We start from the raw sequence: 20,577 nt of genomic DNA, 5'->3' as shown, positions 1-20,577 counted from the left end.
CTGATTAGAAAATAATTATTGCGTTAAATGATGCGTTTGGAGACTTGTAATGAATTAGTTGGTGATATTAAAAAGGGCTTTTCCAGATTACACTGTGTTATACGTTCTCATCCCACTGGAACCAGGAAGTGATCGTTGTGTGCGTGCGTGAGTGTGTGTTTGACAGACAAGGCTACAGGTTCTTCTGACTGACACGAACCTCTGCAGCAACTTTTACAAACGTCGCCCTATATTGCGTGGCCACCTCGGAATATGGACATCAGAGCAGTGAACGACCTCTCTTTTGAGGAATTTGTGAACATTTTTGGCAATTTGGTGGAAAAATGCCCCATAGTGGCGGCCACTGTGTGGTCGCAACGTCCTTTTGGGAGTTTTACTGCGCTGGAGAAAGCGATCAACGACTTTATCGATCATCTTCCACAATCAGGTACACATTTTTTGCATTTGAATTGGCTTTTTCCAAGGATGTCTGGTGTAAACACCATTGCACTTGATACCACAAAATCCTTTTTTTGTGTGTTGGTGCACAGGTAAAGAGGGGCTCCTTAGGTGTCACCCGGACCTGGCGGGCAGGGACCTCCAGCGCGGCACCTTGACGCAGGAGTCCCGCGTAGAGCAGGTAGCGGCCGGGCTGGACGCGCTCGGATCCGAGGAAGCGTCCCGCATGGAGCGGCTCAATGATGAGTATAAGCAGCGTTTCGGGTTCCCGTTTGTCATCTGCGCACGGATGAACGACAAGGCGACCATATTGCACCAGATGACGGAGCGCTGCCAGAATGAACCCGCACTGGAGACCCTGCGTGGCATCGAGGAGGTGAAGAAGATCTCCAGCCTGCGTCTCCACAGTATCATTTTGGTAGACACACCCAGGTTATAAACTCAAAAACGGTTAAACCGGTTTAATTTGTAAATGTTCACACAATCTTATATTTGCTGATTAATTTATTACAGTTAGGATTTTACAATGAAGATTAAAGCTCATATATGTACAAGTGTACATTGACACTATGGACTATTAGATATTGTAAACGGCCATTGCATGACAAAAGGGGAAAAAACTGTCTTTGAGAAATTTGTTTGGGGATGATAATGAAAAAGTTAAATAATGCGTGTTAAAGTGGATCCAAGTTCGGTCCGTGAAACCATTAAATCGGCCAAAACTGGCGGGTAGATTGAACTCTTGTCTGGTTTGGTTCCTAATAAATCCGCCCTGGTTTTGATAGTGCTGAGAAAGACGGCGTCCCCGTCCGTTTCCACCCCTCTGCGGGGTCTAGGCGGGCTCCTGAGACCTCGGGACGGAGAGAGAGTGACCGCGGAGGGGCGACACGGGGGGTGTTGCGGTTTGGGGTCCGTTTGTGGAAGTGACCCCGGCGGCCACGTCCGCCTGGTCTCCGGAGGTGATGGAGGAGTCCTGGTCCGGCTCGGTGCCCCTCACCCTCCGGCGGTCCTCCTCTTTCTTCCACTTCATGCGTCGATTCTGGAACCAGATCTTAATGTGGCGCTCTGTCAGGCTCAGGGTCAGCGCGAGCTCCACGCGCCGCGGTCTCGAGATGTAGCGGTTGAAGAGGAACTCCTTCTCGAGCTCGAGCAGCTGCGCGCGCGTGTAGGCTGTCCTCGTGCGTTTGTTTTCCTCTGTTTCCGCCATCACGTAGGAACCTAAATAAGAATAAGAAAACAGTTTCCTCATCAAATTATGGCATTTATGTGGTTGTGTTTAGGTAATAATAATGATAATAATATGACTCCATCATAAACCTGTATGAAATATGGGTTGAGCCATTTCTTTACCCTCATTTAAAAGGCATAAAAATTGACGATTTAATTGAAATGTATAATCCCCAAATTTGAACACTACGGAGCATTTAAAAGGAAATATTTCGATTAAAATTGAAGTAAATGTGAAAAATCAGTCTGTAAGCAAACTGTTGTGCAGTAATTGAAAGGTTTTTATGCAGCCTAGTGTCAATGTATGATTTTTTTTAAAGTTATTGTTCACCATAAAAGTACAAGAATAAACTGGTTAAAATCCAGGTGTGATCTCTGTAAATAATAGTTATTACTGATAAAGTGAGACCAGCGGACAAAGTCCTTTTTTCACAAGTCTATTCTCACACCAGAGGATTAATCTACCTCAGGAGCCCCGATATTCTGAGGAAAAACATGATCAATGTAAGATTCAGTACTTACTGCTGACAATAAGTTAGTCAGAAACAAAAAGCATTAAAAAAGAGAATAACATGAGCCTATAGGCCCAGTGTTATTTCAAATTTCTTACATCTAGACACTGCAATGTATTGCAAATATGTCCTCTTTCAAATGTATGCATTAAATCAAAATAAAGGGGAAATTAAAACTAAGATGAAGTTTTTGTTTGTTTGTTTGATTTTTAATTTTGCTAAAATTTAAAGCATGTATTATACGCTTTATCACCCACTAGCATGTTAGCAGCTTTGACCCTTGGGCCACTGAATTCCATATCTGAAACAAAAAGTTGCTTCTTGTAATTTTGAAGTTTAGTGCCAGTAACAACATGTGTACTGTACCAACAGCAAACCAAATCACATTTGGCACCAAAGAGCATGGAAAAAACTCAAAACCCCGAAACTGCAGCACAAATCAGTATTGCAGTTTAGGAATCCAGTAATTAAAAAAACAAACATTTAACAAGCCTGCATAAAATAAACCTGGGTATGTTGAACGTTTAAATAGATTAAATATTTATTACATATCAATACATTTCTATTTCTTACACAATACTACTTAATAATTACAGTCAAATAATTTACAAGGTAAATTGGAACACAGTTTTATCTTAAGAACATAGTGCCAGGCCTCAAATCTCTTATTAATCAAATTTAAATAATGAATTGATATTAGAAGCTGCATATTATCTCGTTTAGGAAGCTCAGTTATAGGAAAAATTACCTGTCCACTGTCCTTTCCAGGTGTGTGAGTGAGATTTGGTGGTTTTCATCCAGGGAAAAGGAAGGGTATATCTGCTCTGCTCCCCCGTGTCAGAGTACCCTGCAGCCGGGGGTACATGCTGCTGCTGCAGGCCCAGAGGGTGATGAAGTTGAGCCGCGCTTGGATCCTCCCGCATGGGTAGAGAGTAAGACGGGACGATATCAGAAAGGTTGGTCTGTTCCAAAGCTCCCATGGTCGGAGGTGTGTAGACCGAGTGAACCTGCCTGCTCATGTAGAGGCACGGTGGCGGACTGTGACTGTAGTCCTCCGCCTGAGATCTCTGGTACGCACAGGAGTCTTTAAAAACCTGAGCAGGGTAATAGTGTTCTTCCCGATTCATGTCTCCCGAGGAGCCGCACACGCAGCACCTGCTCCCTGCCTCTGAGTGGACCTTCTGTCCCACCTGTCCCCTCACGCAAGTGCGAGGCCTCCTGCTCCGTACAGGTGTGTCACTCGGCCGCCATGTGACCGCGCAGCGTCAAAGCCATTGGCTTAAGCGCTCTTTCAAAACCACCGACATATGGCTGCAGTTTCCAGGATATTCTGCAGCTTTCAGTAAATCAATGCCAATCTGTAAATACCGCGACGTTTACCTGGCACCCACCTGTGTTTGCCGGCTGAGTAGAAACTGACAGGTGAGCAGGTGAGTCCGGGAAGCCTTGTCCACACGCGCGTACAGAATGTTTCAATTTGTTAAAAGATAGAAACATGTGCAACTGTTCTCACAATTCATACGCATATAACTCCACACACCTGCTAAATCGACAGGTACGGGATGCAAACATTGCTCGATCTGCCAGAAAAGAGTCCTGCGTGGAGCGGTTGTTGTCATGGGAACAAGCATGGCATCTCCTAAAGGTTCTGCATGTACCTTTACTTTTCTGATTTTTTAAAAGTACCCATTACGCGTCTCCAACTGCATCATTTAACACAATTATAACACCCTCGCGGGGGTCCCAGCGCGAAGGCCCCTCGGTGACGGCAAACAGAGCCGCGTCGCTCGCAGCACTCTCCCTGTGTTTGCAGGCCATTAGCAGGTGCGTGTCCGCTCCATTAAACTGCTCTCGCGGTAAATCAATTAAGGCTGGAGTGCGGGAAGAGAACCCAATTAAGCGGTGCGCCTGATTCCCGCAACATGAGCGCTCACCTCGAGGATTTATCCAACAGTCTGAGCGCCATAAGGGCGGTTTACAGACCTATATAAATTGTATCACAGGCTTTTGCCTTCACAATGTGTACCATCACATGCACTATTTGCGCTGAATTCTTCAAAGGCAATTAAAGCACTTTCCACTATATCTTAATGGGGCACTCAGCGACGCAATAAAGTTCGAGTAAACCAATTCTGTCGCTATCACCAGCCGCACCACGGCTTTAATGGTGTTTATATATGATCATTCTTTCAAAAAGGAAGGAAACGGTTAACCTGAGGTTGCGCTCCACTGTGGTGACCCCTGCGCAATGTGATTTATGAGGCATGAAGAGCGTTAAACGCATTTTAATCGTCATAGTAGACGAGGAATTTTTTTTGTAATGGCGCAAGGGGGAAGTAAAGCATCTTAAAGTTTGCATCTATATTAAACCCGCAGCCTTTTTAGAAGCCGTGGGACAATAAAACCTGTGAGCTTTAAGAGGTGCCACATGGCTGGGAAAGACATAAACAGCTGTACGTTTTCAACGCCTGAGCAAATATCCATCTGTTGTGCTCGAACCTCCGTGACTCATGTAAACCACAGAAATAAGCAGCTGAATCAGTCATTACACCGTTATTATGAAATAATGATTTTGAGGGCAAGCTCAGTTTCCATGTCTCCCTTTGACACAGAGAAGTATTTATGATAACCAGTACAGACATGTCAAAAAAAAAACTTAGACAGGTGATAAACTGTGCTTACCCACTGGCGACAGCAGCGCGGCTTATGTAAACACTATGACCCCCCCGCTGTAGATACAGAGAAACTGTAATGACATTGTAATTGATATCTAACCTTCACTGCAACTTTAACAGATTTATATAAATTCCTATCTCAAATGATAGTGGAATGAAAAATGTTTCCTTTTTTTGTAAATGTTCATCTCCAGCTGCAGGCATCAATATTAAAGGAGCTGACTTACGTGAACAAATCACAAAAATACAAAAGCCTCACATCATGACTGAATAAGTGTTACTTTTTTTAAACCAGTCACATAAATCATGTCTCTCGGCGTGTTAGCTGCCCAGAAAGCATTTTGCACACTGTCCTATCCGTCTCCCTATAGAAGGAGTGGTCCTTGTAAAAGAAGCAGTGTTCCTCTTCTGGACATTTTTTATTCAGTCTTTGGCTTTGTCCCTCCCATGTCTCCACTCTCTGTTGTCTTTGTGCCTGTAACTCCTTTCTCTGTCTCCATCCCGCCTCTTATCTTTGTTATTACAGCTGTCCCTCTGATGGTGTTTATGATCAGTGTTCCCCCCTTTGCTTGTGTGATCTCTGAAAGGTGACCTGCTGCGGTCGCGTTTTCTGTCCAGGGAATTGCTTCTTGAGCGCCGCCTAGAGGCGGCGGGATCATCCACAGTCTCAGCGGTGTGTTTCTGCGTGCCTGTAGGGCGCAAAGTATTGAGGAGGAAGCGCTTGTTGGTGCTCTGGAGTGGACATTTCAACCTGCCAGAGGAGGGACCACAGTATTTCAGCAACAAGACACAATCTGCATTTTAACATTACATAAACTATAAGTCAAAAGTTGCTATGGAGATCCTAATTCCACAGTCAAGGGCTCCTCTGTCGCTAAGAAAACATCCCCTATATATCTTGGAACATTTAAATAGAATTTTATAACTGTAATAATTTGTAATATGTAATATTTGTAATGTAATTTTGACAACAAATCATTTTGATCGTTCTTAAAATTCTTAACCTTAAAAGCCATCTTGAATTTCAAGGGAAATATTAACTAATCAGAAGTTTAGAAAATTATTAGTATAAAAAAACTGTCAAGCATAAAGAAAAAGGTAGTTACTTTACCAAAGCAGATAACTGCAACATAAAACATAATTTAGCACCTTGATTCAATAGCATGCCATAAATATACATAAATTTATGGAATTAATAAATTCTATGAGATTGAATTGTTATTCAACAACAATTGGTCCACAAATTCTGATAACGTTTAAGCCATAAGTTTGCTTTAAAGGAGTGAGGAGTTGAATGTTGCACGTTAAATCTAAGATCAGAAACCATGTGCTGTAGATCAAACCTGCATCTTTCTCAGATCTCCATGATTGCCCCACATGTGATGTGAACAGTGACAGCAGACAGTGCTCACCATCCTGTCGGCCCCATGGTCTCAGCTCTCATCCGAGCTCTGTCGGTCTCCTTCAGCAGCTCCTCTATGGCGCGCCTGCGTGGACAAATGAGCATTAATCATGTGGCTGGGGGGACAGTTGAGGACAAAAAATGAATCACTTAATGAAGGGAGAGAACCCCGAATGATACAGTCTCTCATTATAGGTAACTGAGAGACAGCGAGTGTCCTCGTTTGACCCGAGCTGCTGAATCAGCGATCACAGTTAAAAAAAAAATAAAAAATAGCCGACCTTTCGCCACACACGCCACCGACTGTTTCATAATAGATCCGACAGGCTCGCAGTCTCACACTTGCTGTACAATATCTTAAATAGAGCAGCTGCCTGCTAAAAATAAGTCGCACGCCGAAGAACGAGCGTTTGGGGAGAGCACCGCGGGCACTCGGGCCTTTCTTGCGCACGTTTTTGATCCAAAACAAGGTACAGTTGGTACATACTTCTCCAGTTCATTATCCTCTGCCATCGCGTAGTGGTCAGTTTTCCACTGGCGAAGCAATTATTTCGGCTAAACTCGAAGGTTGTAAGATTATCAGGACATCTTTTTTTCTGTTTACTGAAATGCAAGGCCCTTGTACAAAGGACCCTGTGGATTTGGTTGTCCTTTGCAGTGCCTGATCGCCACGACCCCAGTGTGGCAGTAGAGCAAATACATAAAATAACAGCTGCTTTTAAAATCATATCTGCAAGATTTATGCTTATCAAAATTGCTGGTCAATATAAAGCGACAAGAAAATTTGAGTTTTAGCATTTTCGTGGCAACAGATAAGCCGTTTTAGATTATTTCATTTAACTGCTTATTACTTACATATTAGTCATACCAAATTGGCAAATAAATGTAATCTAATCCACCGTGTAGAGAAAAAATAAGTTGGTAAAAACTGCAAAAATGAGCATATAATGTTCTTTTAAGCACATACAATAAACAATAACAAAAATGGCGACTGCTTACAAAAACAATTACACTCTACTAGGCATTCTTATAAAGTTACTCATGTTTCATCAGAGACATTTTATATGAAAAAAAACCCCTCAAAAATATTTAAGGACGGGCGATTTATAAGCCACCTCTGATTCAGCGATGGATTGACAGCCAGAGGATCCGCCCCGCCGCGTTGACGGACAACAGTGGGCGTGGCCCCGATCGCCAAAGGCACGGGGGCGTTTTTGTGCGGGTTTGCGGAACGGACCGTTGCGGTGAATGCGTGATTGAGGTCCCGCAGCTAATAACCATCCCCCTTTTGGGGCCGGAGTGCACGGCGCGGAGAAGCATCCGGAATAGGTAATGTTAGATCGGTATGATCCGGTGGCTGCATGCACGGTGGCAGTGTGTGGATGGATGGCTTTTCACTGATATTGCCATTGTCGCTTCATCTATGTCATCTGGGAGGGAGGGATGAAGTCAGACAGATGGGTGCAATGATTTAATATTATTATCATCGTTGTTAAGATCATTGTCGTTATTGTTATTGAATCTATAGATGACTGCATTTCAATGGATGTGTTGGCAAGCTAAATTAAGGCAGGGGGATTATGGGAATCATTAGCAGCAACGTTAGTTTTTGTTATTATCATTGCATATATGTCTGCTGTAGGAAAAGAGGCTGCCACAATAGACCCATCAGAACAGCAGCAGGCCTGTTTTTGCAAGTCAAAATCCACAACTACTGATATATATTTTTTTCAAGCTAAAAGATGGGTTTATGGAAATGTGGGCTAATCCAATAGGACCGGAGATTTTAAATCTGTAGCCTTAAACATCGCATCTTATTTGAAAATATCATGCAATATCATCTCTGGACTGTCTGGTGTCAGAACTAGATTTCCATGCCTTAAAACACAAATGAACAGAGACAGGTGCAGGGTCAAGACATATTTCTAAATATAAAAAGCAACATTATGACAATACCACCATGGCCTTGGACTCTCTCTTTCTGTCTGTCTCTCACTCACTTATTTACACACACACACACACACATATGCACACACTCATATGACACGTGCAAAGGAATGTGTCAGGGGCCCTTACTGCTGAACATTTTAATTATTGATATGCAATAATCACTGGCTCTCGTACCATTAAACCAGTGTGCATGGTTGTATAGCTTGTCTGTGAGACAGGAGTGTGTGATATGGTGATGTCACAGCTTTGTTATAAGAACAGAGAAGCCTTGTGTCCTTATGATTAATTCATGTCCAGCTGCGGGATAGAGACAGAGGCATCCACTCACACACAAACAGGAGCACGTATTTAAAAGTAGGCTCCAAGAAGTAACTACCAGTCACAGGAGAGTCAGACTGCCACAGAGAGGGTAGCTGCAGAGACAGGGTGTGAAAAAAAAGAGCCAGTGGGAGTCTTATCGTCAGCCATGCTGTCTGACAGGCTTGCAGGCTGTACCGCAGAGGATGAGTATCCCACTGAGGCAAGTGCATCTGCTGCGTGGCTCCCGTGCATCCTTTTCCAGCTCCTCTCTGAATGTCAAGCCCCACTAAACAGAGCTGCCTCCAGGTCGCCATGGAGACAGGAGCCAACCCCCACTGGAACAGAGGCAGGTAGTCACTGTGGCTTGGCTGGCCTGCTGTATGCTCAGGCATGCCCTCTGCTGTCCACTGAGCAGCATCTGAAGCACAGAAAGCTGGTGGAACACAGCATCTGAAGCTCTTGAAGCAAAACGCCTTAGAAACGATCAGTGAGCAAATACTCTGGGGACTCGCTCCCCTCGACCGAGTGCTACATTTCAAGACTTTGCTTCAGGCATGTTCTTGTTCTGGTGTGGAAGAAAGTGAAGGCATCTACTGTACATGGCTTGAGCCAGAAATATCAAGTTAGCTGTGAGGAATGTTAGGAATTTCCACTTCTTATTTCTCGTTATTTGCCTCTCCGAGCCCATTCTCTCCTGTCTTGTCTGTTGAAGATTTTAGGATTGTAATCTGGCCATCCTTTCCATCAAGATATAAATAACTAAAATAATAAAAGACTTCTTCTGTATCCCTTTCTTCATCCTGACTCTGTTCCTATTCTCTCTCTCACTTTCTTTGCTCTCCCTCTCTGCTGCTCTCCCAATCCCACTTCCTCTGATCTGTGTCCTCTCTCTGCCTCAATCCCAGATAATTCCCTCTCTGTGGAATTGAAAGATTGCGGCAGGCGAGAGCAAAAGAGAGATTATACTGTCAGATTAGTGGACAGGAGAAGCAATACATAATCTCAACACACACACACCCGCACGCACACACAGACTAGCACTCGGCGTCACTCTGGAGCCGCTCTCTCTCAGCCACGTGGTACACGTGAACAAAGCATTTGCCACATGAATAAATGCACGAGTCCATAATCAGACGCTTGTTGTTTTTCCGAAACAGCTGTTTAACCCTCTTGCTTTGCCCTCTGACCCGCAGCGTGATGTGCCATCAGCCACTGGGGGGCAGCTGTTCTCTCCAACGCTATCATCGCACTGTGGAGCTTATGGGATCGTAGCGTGTGTTCTGCTTTGCCGGAGTCGTTTGTGCCAAAGATGAGTTGCATCGAAGCGGTGGTGATGGGCAGCCCGGGCTGCGAGGTGGGCCCGGTGGAGCCAGCAACGGAGGCCCTGTGTCCCGAGTGTGGCCAGATCCACCGCGGTTGGGAGAACCATCTTTACAACTACCGCCTGGAGGTGGACGACGACCTGGTGTGCCACATCTGCCTGCAGCCGCTGGTGCAGCCGCTGGACACGCCGTGCGGGCACACCTTCTGCGCCCGCTGCCTGCGAAGCTTCCTCCAGGAGAGGGACTTCTGTCCCCTGGACAGGACGCGGCTGCAGCTGCAGGCATGCCGCAGATCCAGCATACTGGTGAACAAGCTGCTGGACAAGCTGTCGGTCTCCTGCCCTTTGACTCCGCTCTGCTCTCTCAGCATGCCTCGGTGTGACCTGGAGGCACACCTCAAGCACAGGTAATGAAGCTTTGAGGCAGATGTCGTAAAGTCCTTTCCCAGCTGCGAGCGCACGTGCTCACTGATAGAGTTCAGCGCATGAGACCCGGCGTTTCGTGCAGCTGTACTCGACTGATAGCGGGAAGTTAATTAGTTGCCACTGAGCTGAAATGATTAGTCAATTAAATGATAAGCCGATCAGCAGAAAAGGGATATCAGGATCTTAAGAAGTTGTGATTTCAGTAAAACATTTGGACGGAGGCAAGCTGAGTTGCTCATTTAACTTACGTATTGGCTTTGCAGCGCTGACTCACAGGTTTATACGGTCTAAAATCACAGTTTTGGATGGATGATTGGAAGCAAATCTGAGGAAACCAATTCAGTGACTTATTAGTGGTCCAGTCCACAGCGTCTGGGGCTTCCATCCATACACGTTGGCTTTTGGCCCATTTGGACCAGGTGCAATGAGACCCTGAGGGGATTATTGGGCTGCAGGTCATGTGACAGGGGATTAGTGGTTCCCTACTGCAGTCATGGGTTGGCAGGCCAGGAGCTCTATGTTCTCATTCTGCAATCATGCTGAGCAACTTCAACACCAGAGACCTTTTCAACCATTTCTTCTGCGAAACAGCCAAGGGCAACCCTGGCCTGTGGTGAGTCAAATGCGGGACGTGAAGTCAGTGTGTCTTGGCTGGGCAGTGCAGCATCTTCAGTCCGGTTCCATCCGGCTGCCTCTCATTTCTAACTTCTGACTCAGGCTCTGCTGTTGCCGCTGCCACGCCTTGCCTTGAAATGCAGGATGTAGCCTTTTCTTCCCCCTTTTCCGTCTATCAGAGCTGCCATAGGGGAACCAGGTTGCGTTCCATAGATGGAAGCGGCATAAATGTTGCATGTGGGAGAACTTCAACATTGGTGTGGGAGTGCAAGAATAATCTCTTATCTGTTAAAAACATTTGCTGAGTACATGCTATAAATGTATTAATGTAGCCCAGAGATGAGCAGACACATTCTAAGAAGTAATCCAATTTGCAAACATCTTTAATGACATGCTAGTTGTATGTTACATGCTTTTTTACAACACATATGTGGTTGGATGCATTTGCACTAGGATATCCCGTGACCTCTAACACCTCCGCTAAGTCTTTAACAAGCTCATGCTATCAGGCTAATGCTAACAGGCTGTTTAAAGCCTTTCTGATTTAGCTGCTTTTGTAGGATCCCCTTTAAAGCAATCCTAATACAGGAAAAAAAAAGAAAAGTGATAATCACAGGATAACAGTTGAGATAGATGTAGTGGAACAATAGCTTCAAAAGAACTGTCAGATATAAATGGTAATTTCATTTTAGCTCGGCAAATATTAAAGGTAGAAACTAATTACCGATTACACAGCACAACTTTTATCAGATTAAAATAAGGAAGGGCATTCAATAGTCCTTATTAAAACTCACAAAGGTAATATTCTTCATTAGTGAGGGAAGAATTTTCATTTATTTGGATATTACATCCAGGCACATCCAAGAAAAGATGGAAAGATTCTGAATCCTCAGCTTCAGTTGTCCTCCAGATTCAGGGATTTTCTGCCGCTGCAGCCCATTTGAACGCTACATCATGTCGATGTCCATCACATCAGCAGTGGGACACATCCCTGACAAGACCAGGTCATCTCGGAAAGACGCGGAAAGGTGGCTATAAAGTTTAAACTGGGCTACCTTCACTTCCAACGTGACAGTCGTGAATGCAGATTAAACCTCTGAGCTGTGGGTTTTACCTCCACTAACATTCCACCCAAGATATTCGCAGAACCAAAGTGGTTTATGATTTATGCTGATTTAACTATGGGTCAACATGGCTTAAAGATTGAAATGGAAATGACAGGCAAGAGTGCGATATCATCCTACTTCAATGTCAGTTCGCATTTTGCCACACCAGTCAAGGCGGGGGCAGCGCTATCTGTCACCCACGGTAATTTCCCCCCCCTTTCAGAAGCATTTAAATAATTAAGCCTGCTCTTTCTGTCGCTGCCACTTTCAGTAAATACTTTAGAGTCAAGTAAGGCTGAGACTACGTTGATCCATTTAGGGTCTCTGTCTGTGTGTATTTTTAATTATTTTCCACTGAGGAGTTTCTATTTATGGGCCAGACTTGATATAATTGTCTCCATCAGATTTGCAGCTGAACTCTTTTGGGACTGGCCTATATAATACCGTGTTATCCATTCAGTGACTTCCTTTGTCCAGTAAAAATAGCAAGGTCATTATGATAAAAGTCATTTTAATAATAGGTATTGAGGCTTTGTGGCCTTGGGTGGTCACAGCTTGGTATTTTTGTTCTCCAAAGAACACATTAATTGCACTAATAGCATGATTACAGTATTGCGCTAGCGATGCTAATGAACGCCTGTTTCGTGATGGAAAGGTGTCCCGGGATGCGGTGTCAGCAGGCAAGCGTGGACGGTTCCCGAGGCGAGAGTGGGGACGAGCGAGCGATGGTGACCAGCCCCCCCAGGTCGCCCGGTTCCCCGCAGACGGTCCTGAGGGACAACACGCCATCACCGCCCTCCAGGCTTAGCAACAGCAATGGGCCCGTGTGGACACGGGATGCCGGCCTGGACAACCCCGCCTTTGAGGAGAGCACAGAGGAAGACAGTGGGTGGAGTCAAGGGTCGTTAGTAAAGGTCACGGCGGGTCTGTCCAAGAGTCAGTCTCTGTCTCCTCCCATCTTTAGGTGTGGTCGGTTTGGAATGCGTGGTCCCCAGGGTGAAGCGGCCCCTCAGTAATCCCTGCATCCACCTCCTCCGCTCTGTCAGCTCCACCTCCTCGGGGTGGGACTGCCCGGAGTCGCCTCCTCTCTCCGCTGAAGAAGGTATGGCGTGACTGATAAAACGGTCCGATTTATAGTGTCGGGTCACATTTTTGTGAGGCTGGAACGAGTTGCATGGAGAAAGGTCTAAATGCATCCGTGTGCTCGTTAAGGCTGTGTGAAGCTGCCCTCGCTCCCCGAGGGGGAGATTACGGCCATCGAGGTGCACCGGGCCAACCCGTATGTTGAACTGGGCATTAGCATTGTTGGCGGAAACGAGACGCCGCTCATCAACATCGTGATCCAGGAAGTGTACAGAGACGGGGTCATTGCCCGAGATGGGAGGCTTCTAGCTGGGGATCAAATATTACAGGCGAGCTTTGATCTTTTTCCAGTTTGATCTGATGACTCCCCTGATGCCTCGGCTTTGAATCTCAACTCCTACAATTAACGTGCTTGTGTGTGCAGGTCAACAATGTGGACATTAGTAATGTCCCCCACAGTTTTGCCCGTTCCACGCTGGCCCGGCCCTGCACCACCCTGCAGCTGACGGTGCTCAGAGAGCGCCGCTGCGCTTCCCGTGCGCCCCCCTCCTCCTCCTCCTCCTCCTCCACTCCGGCTGCGCCCCACGCCCCCTGCTCCACCCCCGAGGGCACCCCGTCCAGCCCCAACACGCTGAGAATCACTTTGCACAAGCGGGACTCCACCGAGCAGCTCGGCATCAAGCTGGTGCGGCGGACGGACGAGTCGGGGGTCTTCGTGTTGGACCTGCTGGACGGCGGGCTGGCAGCGAAGGATGGCAGGCTGAGAAGTAATGACCGTGTTTTAGCCGTCAATGAGCAGGACCTACGGCACGGGACCCCCGAACAGGCGGCCCAGATCATACAGGTGAGGAGTTGGAACCCAGGAATCCTTTTTTTCTTCTCACCTGAGACATGAAATCAAAAACGCAGCGTCTTTGTCGTCCCAGGCCAGCGGCGAGCGAGTCCATCTGCTGATCGGTCGACCCAGCAAGCCGACTCCGCCGGTGCCGCCGAAATCAAGCTCCGCCAGAGACCTTTACTGCCTTGATCACTTCCTGCCTAACCACAGCTCCTCCCAGAGTCCTGTCCCCGCCCACCTCTCCCGCACCAGCTCCCACAGAGTGAGCACTCGGGTTATTTTGTGTTTTTGGATATAAACATCAATTTTGGGCGCTTTATTGCATGTTATTTAATGATGCTGTGCGTGGATCTACTGTAGGACTTTTCCCAGTGCGTGACCTGTAAGGAGAAACACATCACTGTTAAGAAGGAACCGCAGGAGTCTCTGGGCATGACTGTTGCAGGGGGGCGGGGCAGCAAGAGCGGCGAGCTGCCCATCTTTGTGACCAGCGTCCAGCCCCACGGCTGCCTGTCCAGGGACGGGAGAATCAAACGAGGTAAACGCCCCCCTCGCGACTCACGGCGTTGGGACCAAATTCACCCCGATATCAACGCGTCGGTCCCGCTCTCTCCTTCAGGTGACGTCCTGCTGAGCATCAACGGCCAGGACCTGACGTACCTGAGCCACAGCGAGGCTGTGGGCACGCTGAAGGCCAGCGCCGCCTCGCCCTCAGTCCAGCTGCGGGTACTGGAGGTCAGCATGGTGGAGGAGCACGACCACGACGAGCTGCTCCCTCACACGCATGACAGCGACTTCGACGCCAACTGGTCCCCGTCATGGGTCATGTGGTTGGGTTTACCCAGGTGAGGCCCGGGACATTTTAAAAGACAAATAAACCCAGGAGGATTTTTTTTTTTTGGACAAGCTCTTTTCTTTTTGCGGCAGCTACCTGCACAGCAGCCACGAGATCGTGCTGCGGCGGAGCCACCCCGGCAGCTGGGGGTTCAGCATCGTCGGGGGCTACGAGGAAAGCCACAGCAACCAGGCGTTCTTCATCAAGACCATCGTCCTCGGCACACCCGCGTACTACGATGGCCGGCTCAAGTGAGTGAAGAGCATCTGTTGATTATATTAACAGTGGCGTGACTAGAAGGTAAATAAACTGCATGAAAATATGACTTCATATCACCATAATCTGTTCCAGCTGCTTTTACCCCTCAACTAATTGCCTAATTGTGTGTGGTCCATTTAACATCCACCTCCATTCATAGTTTTTGTCCATTTCTTATTGATCTATTTGATTGACACTTCACTCTAAGCGGGCGGGTTCTGTTTACCACCATCTCCGCAGGTGCGGAGACATGATCGTCGCGGTCAACAGCCTGTCGACAGCGGGGATGAGCCACTCAGCTCTGGTGCCCATGCTGAAGGAGCAGCGCAGCCGCGTGGCGCTGACTGTGGTCTCCTGGCCCGGCAGCCTGGTGTAACCGGGTCGCGCCGCTCAACGTCAATGATGAATGTTCGATATCAGGAACGACCTCGGCCAAAGTGAACTGGTACTCGCTACCGTACATCACTCCATACCAGGCTTAATCCAGGACCAAAAGTATTCGGAGCCGTAGTATACCCAGCAGGACCAAACCTGCCCCGAGCCAGGCGGGAAACTGAACCAGATTGTGCCACGTCATTCGACAGACTGCCCTCACCGCTGCGCCGCTGAGATCATATGGCTGCGTTCGCCCTCACGAGACGATGCTGGGGACGGTGGTAACAGGTGAGGGTGCCCCGGAGGAGTCGCGGCAGCGTCATTGCTAGTAGCAATAGAAAATTAGCCCGTGATTCTGTCATCTAGGATAACAACCTATAATCAGATTTTTTGTGCGACACCAGCGCTGCAGCCAGCTGAAAAGGGCCTCATCGGTAACCTGCCTCTCCCCGGGGGGGACTCAGCCTTCCTTAAGCTTAATCACCATGACAACAGCTGGAATTTTATACATGTGTGAATGTGTGTTTGTTTATTAAAACATTTCCTTCAGAGGATTGACGTCTGCAGGGTATCCGTCCACTACTGAAACCAGGTATGCGTTACAGTGCTGTGCTTTATTAACGAGGCCGTTTATTACTTCTAAACACAAAGAAAAAGGAAACAGAAATTTCACCAACAATGCATTTTTACACTACAGCCTCGGTGTTGCTCATTCTAAAGTGGTGTCGCGCAGCTTCGCAGCGAGCTTGCTAGTCTCCGCTTGATTGGCAGCAGCTGCTAATTTGCGCCGCAGGGCCAAACGCCACGGCTGATTCCGTTTAGGACGCAGTTTCTGGGAAGGAGAACAAAAAAAATAAATAAACACATAAGATGGGGACTTCCTCCAAGTGTACCAGCCAAAACACTACCTTCACTTTCTTCTTTGCAGGGTCGTGCACCACCTCGTGTCTCCACAGGCTTTCCTGGTACAAGAGTTTAAAGGTTCACCGTTCCACTTTAGAAATCACCCAAAAATCTGGCACAATTGTCCTCCCATTAAAAACACAGCAACCCTCACAGCAAATTTGTCCCACAGCACCATAACCTCTGCAGACTACCTTGCATCTCAGCTCTGAAGCTGCAGGTTTACCTTCATAACGAAGCTTTTCCCACACCCTGCGTAGGCACAGCCGAAGGGTCTCTTCCCCTCATGGTCTCCTTTTATGTGACTATCCAAGTTGAAGCGGTGGGTGAACTCTTTGTTGCAACCTTTCTTGGGGCACAGAAGCTTTCTCCTCTCACCAACGTGCACACGCAGCTCATGCTGGTGCATGAACCAGGCGTTATTAAACAGCTTTTGACACCGTTGGCATGGCACCTTGGCTGTAGGGATAAATTAGCGCATTTAAAAATCCGGTTTAAACGGTTAACTCCAACCCGTCGACTCACCTTGATGTTTTTTTCTGTGCTTCAGATATTCTGTCCATGTCTTCGATTCAAACGGACATGCATTCGTCTCGCAGACGTAACCTTGAGCAGAGAGGGTCTTTATAGGTTAAACCCCATGACATTAAAAGAAATGAGTTCTAGTTCTGACCCGACCTGCGTGGACCCTCTCGTGATGCTTCAGTTTTCCATGAGTGGGGAATTCTCTGGAGCAGCCCTTGAGGGAACAGCTGGGAAAGATGAGCAGTAACGGGGAACAAGTTAGTCTCATGCTTCCTTTTTATTTTTATAGCATCAAATGTGGCAACACCAACTGAAAAGGCAGGACATTCTGGTGCTCCCCCTGATGAGCTTTCAGTTGGTTCCTCTTGTTGAAACTCTTTACACAACCCAGATGATCACACTGAAACAAAAATAAGCCACCCAAGTTTGGGCTTTAAAACAGAGCAAAATCGAAACAGGGCAGGAGTGTCGTACCTGGTATGGTCGCTCCCGTTGGTGGTGAACTCGGGCCATGTGGTTCTTCATGCTGGAATGCGTGACAAAGGCCTCTGGACAACCTTCAGCAGGACACCTGAAGACCAGAACATGTGCAAGTCACAGGAAAAGGTCAGGATTTGGGAACTGAGCCGCTCACTTGTGTGGCCTTTCCCCGCTGTGGTTGAGCTCGTGTCTGGTGAGTTGGTAGCGGGTGCAGAAGCTCTTGTCGCAGCTCTCGCAGGAGAACGGTTTCTGCCATCACAGCGAGAGAGAGTCGACACGTGATCCCAACAACACTCACAGCAGCCCCGGCGTTTCATCCCACCTACACTTACCAATCCCGTGTGTTTGCAAAGATGAGCCTCGAGCTTCCACAACTTACTGAATTTAGCTTTACAGTCAAAAAAAGTACAAACAAAGCTCTTCTGACTTTGTAACCTCTCCCCCATCTTTAATAAGGTGTCAGATGTGGTGTTGTGGTCACAGACCAAACTTATAATCCATGTGCAGGACATTCACTGGCCTACAACCAGCAGCTCACCTGGGCTCCATTTAACTAACTGGAATGTACCAATCAGAGCCAAAGAGGGGGGTGCTGCAGTTGTGCGCATTTAAAACACCCCATTTAATATTTAAATACCTTCCAATGATACTTAAATATGCTGAATGTCCTTTTCATGAGCTTCAGGCATTAAAACTCACACAGGCTCCTTTTAGAGGGTTTTGGGTTCTTATCAGACTGGGCAGAGAGGCAGCTGTGCATCTCCATTAACACACTCTTCTTATTAACATCCATTTATTGTTTCTCACAGTTATTCAGTCATTGGAGGGTTTCATTTTTTTAATTTGAAATGAAAGCAACTTCCCTCCGAGTGAAAAAATGACTCAGTAATTATGTCTGCATGGGCCGTGTGAAAGGCTCCGAGGCAGCATGAAAGATAATTACAAGACTCATTATGAATAATTAATTCATCATTAGCCTTGAGATAATTTTACAACTCAAGACTGCAGTGATGATTATGGGCGGATCATGGAAGTTATTATACAGCGAACTTTCAACTTTCAAAAAGATACACCGTCAAATATTTTGTATACCAACACCATAATACTTGTCAGAGCAAGAAAATAAGAGATTTAATTAATCAAAAATGTGAATCTTGCATTGGTATTTTCCTAAAATGTATGTCAGAAACACACCGCTAGGTGACAATAATAAAAGAAAATCTAGTGAATAAATAGTGAATATTTCAAATTAAAACTTACATTAGGGATTTTAACTCATTTAAAACTAAAGGTAACTCACTTTAACTTCCCAGCTCTGTGAACAGAAATATTCTGTTTGTGGGAAGGTTTTGGGATTTCCAAAGCAAAATAAAGAGCCGTGGAAAGACCCTGTCACTCCAATTAAACTATCAGCTTGTCTAAACATGGGAGATGGCCCCCGTGCCCGTGCCATGCTCTCATACGAAACCTTTGACTGACTTTTGTGAATGAGGCCTATTGAGAGCCTGTTGGGCGTTAACTCGGTGCCCTCCCACGCTTCAGACAAGCATGCCTGGGTCACCTGTCAGCGTTATCAGCCTCCTCCTCTTTTCATCCGGTCCCGCGCACCCACCTCTGCTGTCAGGGCCTGGATCAATACAGCTGGCTCACTATCCACATATATGACCGGGCCCGTGATCTGATAAACACACACACAGATACAGCGTGTGGTCTGTTTGACAAGTAGTGGGACTTCCTTGGACCTTTGTCCACACACACACACACACACACACACACATTCAAATCACAGTCACATTCTACAGACCACTGGTAGCTCTTTTTCTTCAATGTACAGAAAAATATTTATTTTTCTCTCTCAGTTCTGTCTCAGGGAGGGACTGACTCTGCCCTTCCCCTCACCTTTTTACATGCACAGCTCCCATAGGCCCAGGCTGGGGGCATTGATCTACCGTGTTAGTGTGTGTTAAGTGTGCGGTTAATATGTAACGTCCCCGGTCGATACGGCTGCTCCGAGCTGCAGGCTGAGCTGACAGATTCAATCTGTGTGTGTCAGACGTGTGTGATTAAGGAGTCCATAGTGCTTTTATCCACAAACCTCCTCTCTCTGCGCCGCGTTCTTTCTCTCTGTTTGCTTTTCATTCCTTCAATCAGTAACTTCCATGAGTCAGCACCTCACCTGACGTACACAAAAGTCTCACTGCAAAATTGATGTACAATGTTAGGCAGCATGGAGCTATAAAACATGCAACGCTAATTATAAAACCAATGAGAACGGTCTCAAATCTGTTATTCTTTTAAACTGACACAAACCAGCCTGACACCATCTAAACTGAATCCAGGGCTCAGCAAATCAATAACAGAGGATTTGGCTGCCATCGGACTCATTGATTGATTGCATTTTTTTGAAACTCTTCAAGTTGTTGGATACTTATTACTCTGTGCTGATAAGGCCCGTTGCTGAATCCCCTGACCCCGGGCCTCTGAGGTCAAAGGTGAAGGAAGACAGCCCAGGTTTTTCCTCAATGTCAATATTAAACATTTGCTGGTAGAAGATGTAGTGAGCAATGTTACGGTCTCTCTTTCACACACATGCATTTTTACTTCTATCACTGTGAGGACATGCATTGAAATAACACACTTCCCAGCTACTTACCCAAGCCTCTACCTTCAGAACTAAATGCCTAACCCTAACCACACACACACACACACACACACACACACACACACACACACACACACACACACACATTTCTGTCAGCTGCTCACCATATCTCTGTAAACTGCTGCTAATTCGTGTAAATATTGAGTAAAGTACCAAGGGGCAACTAGATAACCTATTTGTCACATAACCAGCCAGCCATTCAGCCTCCATTGATTAAACAACACACACAAGTGATGAACACATGTACACACACCCAAGAAGCTGAGATGTCTATTCTCCTACATCTCTTCTGCACCAAGAACATCTGGGCTCTATGCAGGGATGGTTTGGAATAATTTGGGCTTCAATTTATTCATAAAAACAAATATACTGTGATTTCTTCTTCCCATCTTTATTTAATATTCACTTTATTTAATATTAGTAATTAGTAAAAACTAGTAATTATTCAAATTATCCTCTAAACCTTTTCTTGTGGGTTCCAAAAGGCAACATGAAGTTTACAAGACCTAAAATGTATAATTATTTAGGAGCCTTTAGGTCTGATCTAAAAAAAAAAAGAAAAAAAAAAGTAGCTTGTTTTTCATCTCATATTCAAATTTACCTTCACCTGGCTTAAATAAATGCATAAAACGTGTTTTCATGGAGA

General features: G+C 46.3%; 5 protein-coding genes across 8 annotated transcripts; 2 read left to right on the top strand and 3 right to left on the bottom strand.

The window, feature by feature from the left end:
- The first annotated feature begins 138 nt into the window (after positions 1-138).
- On the top strand, positions 139-2,357 carry urad (ureidoimidazoline (2-oxo-4-hydroxy-4-carboxy-5-) decarboxylase). Its single transcript, XM_057012733.1, has 2 exons — positions 139-427; positions 531-2,357. The coding sequence occupies exons 1-2, from the start codon at positions 253-255 to the stop codon at positions 875-877; spliced, it is 522 nt and encodes a 173-aa protein (XP_056868713.1). The 5' UTR covers positions 139-252; the 3' UTR covers positions 878-2,357.
- Positions 925-4,598, bottom strand: pdx1 (pancreatic and duodenal homeobox 1). The gene is made up of 2 exons (XM_057012731.1): positions 2,926-4,598; positions 925-1,656 (listed from the first exon to the last, which is right to left on the bottom strand). The coding sequence occupies exons 1-2, from the start codon at positions 3,302-3,304 to the stop codon at positions 1,271-1,273; spliced, it is 765 nt and encodes a 254-aa protein (XP_056868711.1). The 5' UTR covers positions 3,305-4,598; the 3' UTR covers positions 925-1,270.
- Positions 4,599-4,761: 163 nt separating this feature from the next.
- Positions 4,762-6,904, bottom strand: si:ch211-140b10.6 (protein POLR1D-like). The gene is made up of 3 exons (XM_057012735.1): positions 6,742-6,904; positions 6,265-6,339; positions 4,762-5,603 (listed from the first exon to the last, which is right to left on the bottom strand). The coding sequence occupies exons 1-3, from the start codon at positions 6,765-6,767 to the stop codon at positions 5,276-5,278; spliced, it is 429 nt and encodes a 142-aa protein (XP_056868715.1). The 5' UTR covers positions 6,768-6,904; the 3' UTR covers positions 4,762-5,275.
- Positions 6,573-15,915, top strand: lnx2a (ligand of numb-protein X 2a). 4 transcript variants are annotated; one of them, XM_057012711.1, is made up of 11 exons: positions 6,573-6,724; positions 9,698-10,232; positions 12,628-12,857; positions 12,937-13,074; positions 13,185-13,384; positions 13,480-13,899; positions 13,982-14,155; positions 14,254-14,431; positions 14,513-14,738; positions 14,821-14,979; positions 15,227-15,915. In XM_057012711.1, the coding sequence occupies exons 2-11, from the start codon at positions 9,814-9,816 to the stop codon at positions 15,360-15,362; spliced, it is 2,280 nt and encodes a 759-aa protein (XP_056868691.1). In that variant the 5' UTR covers positions 6,573-6,724; positions 9,698-9,813; the 3' UTR covers positions 15,363-15,915. The 4 variants fall into 4 exon arrangements, with proteins under 4 accessions (XP_056868691.1, XP_056868690.1, XP_056868692.1 ...); XM_057012710.1 differs by lacking the exon at positions 6,573-6,724 and adding an exon at positions 7,423-7,583; XM_057012712.1 differs by lacking the exon at positions 6,573-6,724 and adding an exon at positions 7,423-7,583 and having other exon boundaries at positions 14,821-15,028; positions 15,227-15,366.
- Positions 15,916-15,956: 41 nt separating this feature from the next.
- On the bottom strand, positions 15,957-17,802 carry gtf3ab (general transcription factor IIIA, b). The gene is made up of 9 exons (XM_057012722.1): positions 17,602-17,802; positions 17,424-17,518; positions 17,264-17,360; positions 17,101-17,189; positions 16,943-17,016; positions 16,790-16,870; positions 16,491-16,723; positions 16,270-16,323; positions 15,957-16,193 (listed from the first exon to the last, which is right to left on the bottom strand). Exons 1-9 carry the CDS (start codon positions 17,779-17,781, stop codon positions 16,071-16,073), a joined length of 1,026 nt encoding a protein of 341 aa, XP_056868702.1. The 5' UTR covers positions 17,782-17,802; the 3' UTR covers positions 15,957-16,070.
- Positions 17,803-20,577: the final 2,775 nt, after the last annotated feature.

The sequence above is a fragment of the Takifugu flavidus genome, chromosome 17 (genome assembly GCF_003711565.1).
Source record: "Takifugu flavidus isolate HTHZ2018 chromosome 17, ASM371156v2, whole genome shotgun sequence".
In the NCBI taxonomy this organism is placed as follows: domain Eukaryota; kingdom Metazoa; phylum Chordata; class Actinopteri; order Tetraodontiformes; family Tetraodontidae; genus Takifugu; species Takifugu flavidus.
Note: the sequence above shows the minus strand (reverse complement) of the source record. Positions and strands in the feature narration are given on the sequence as shown.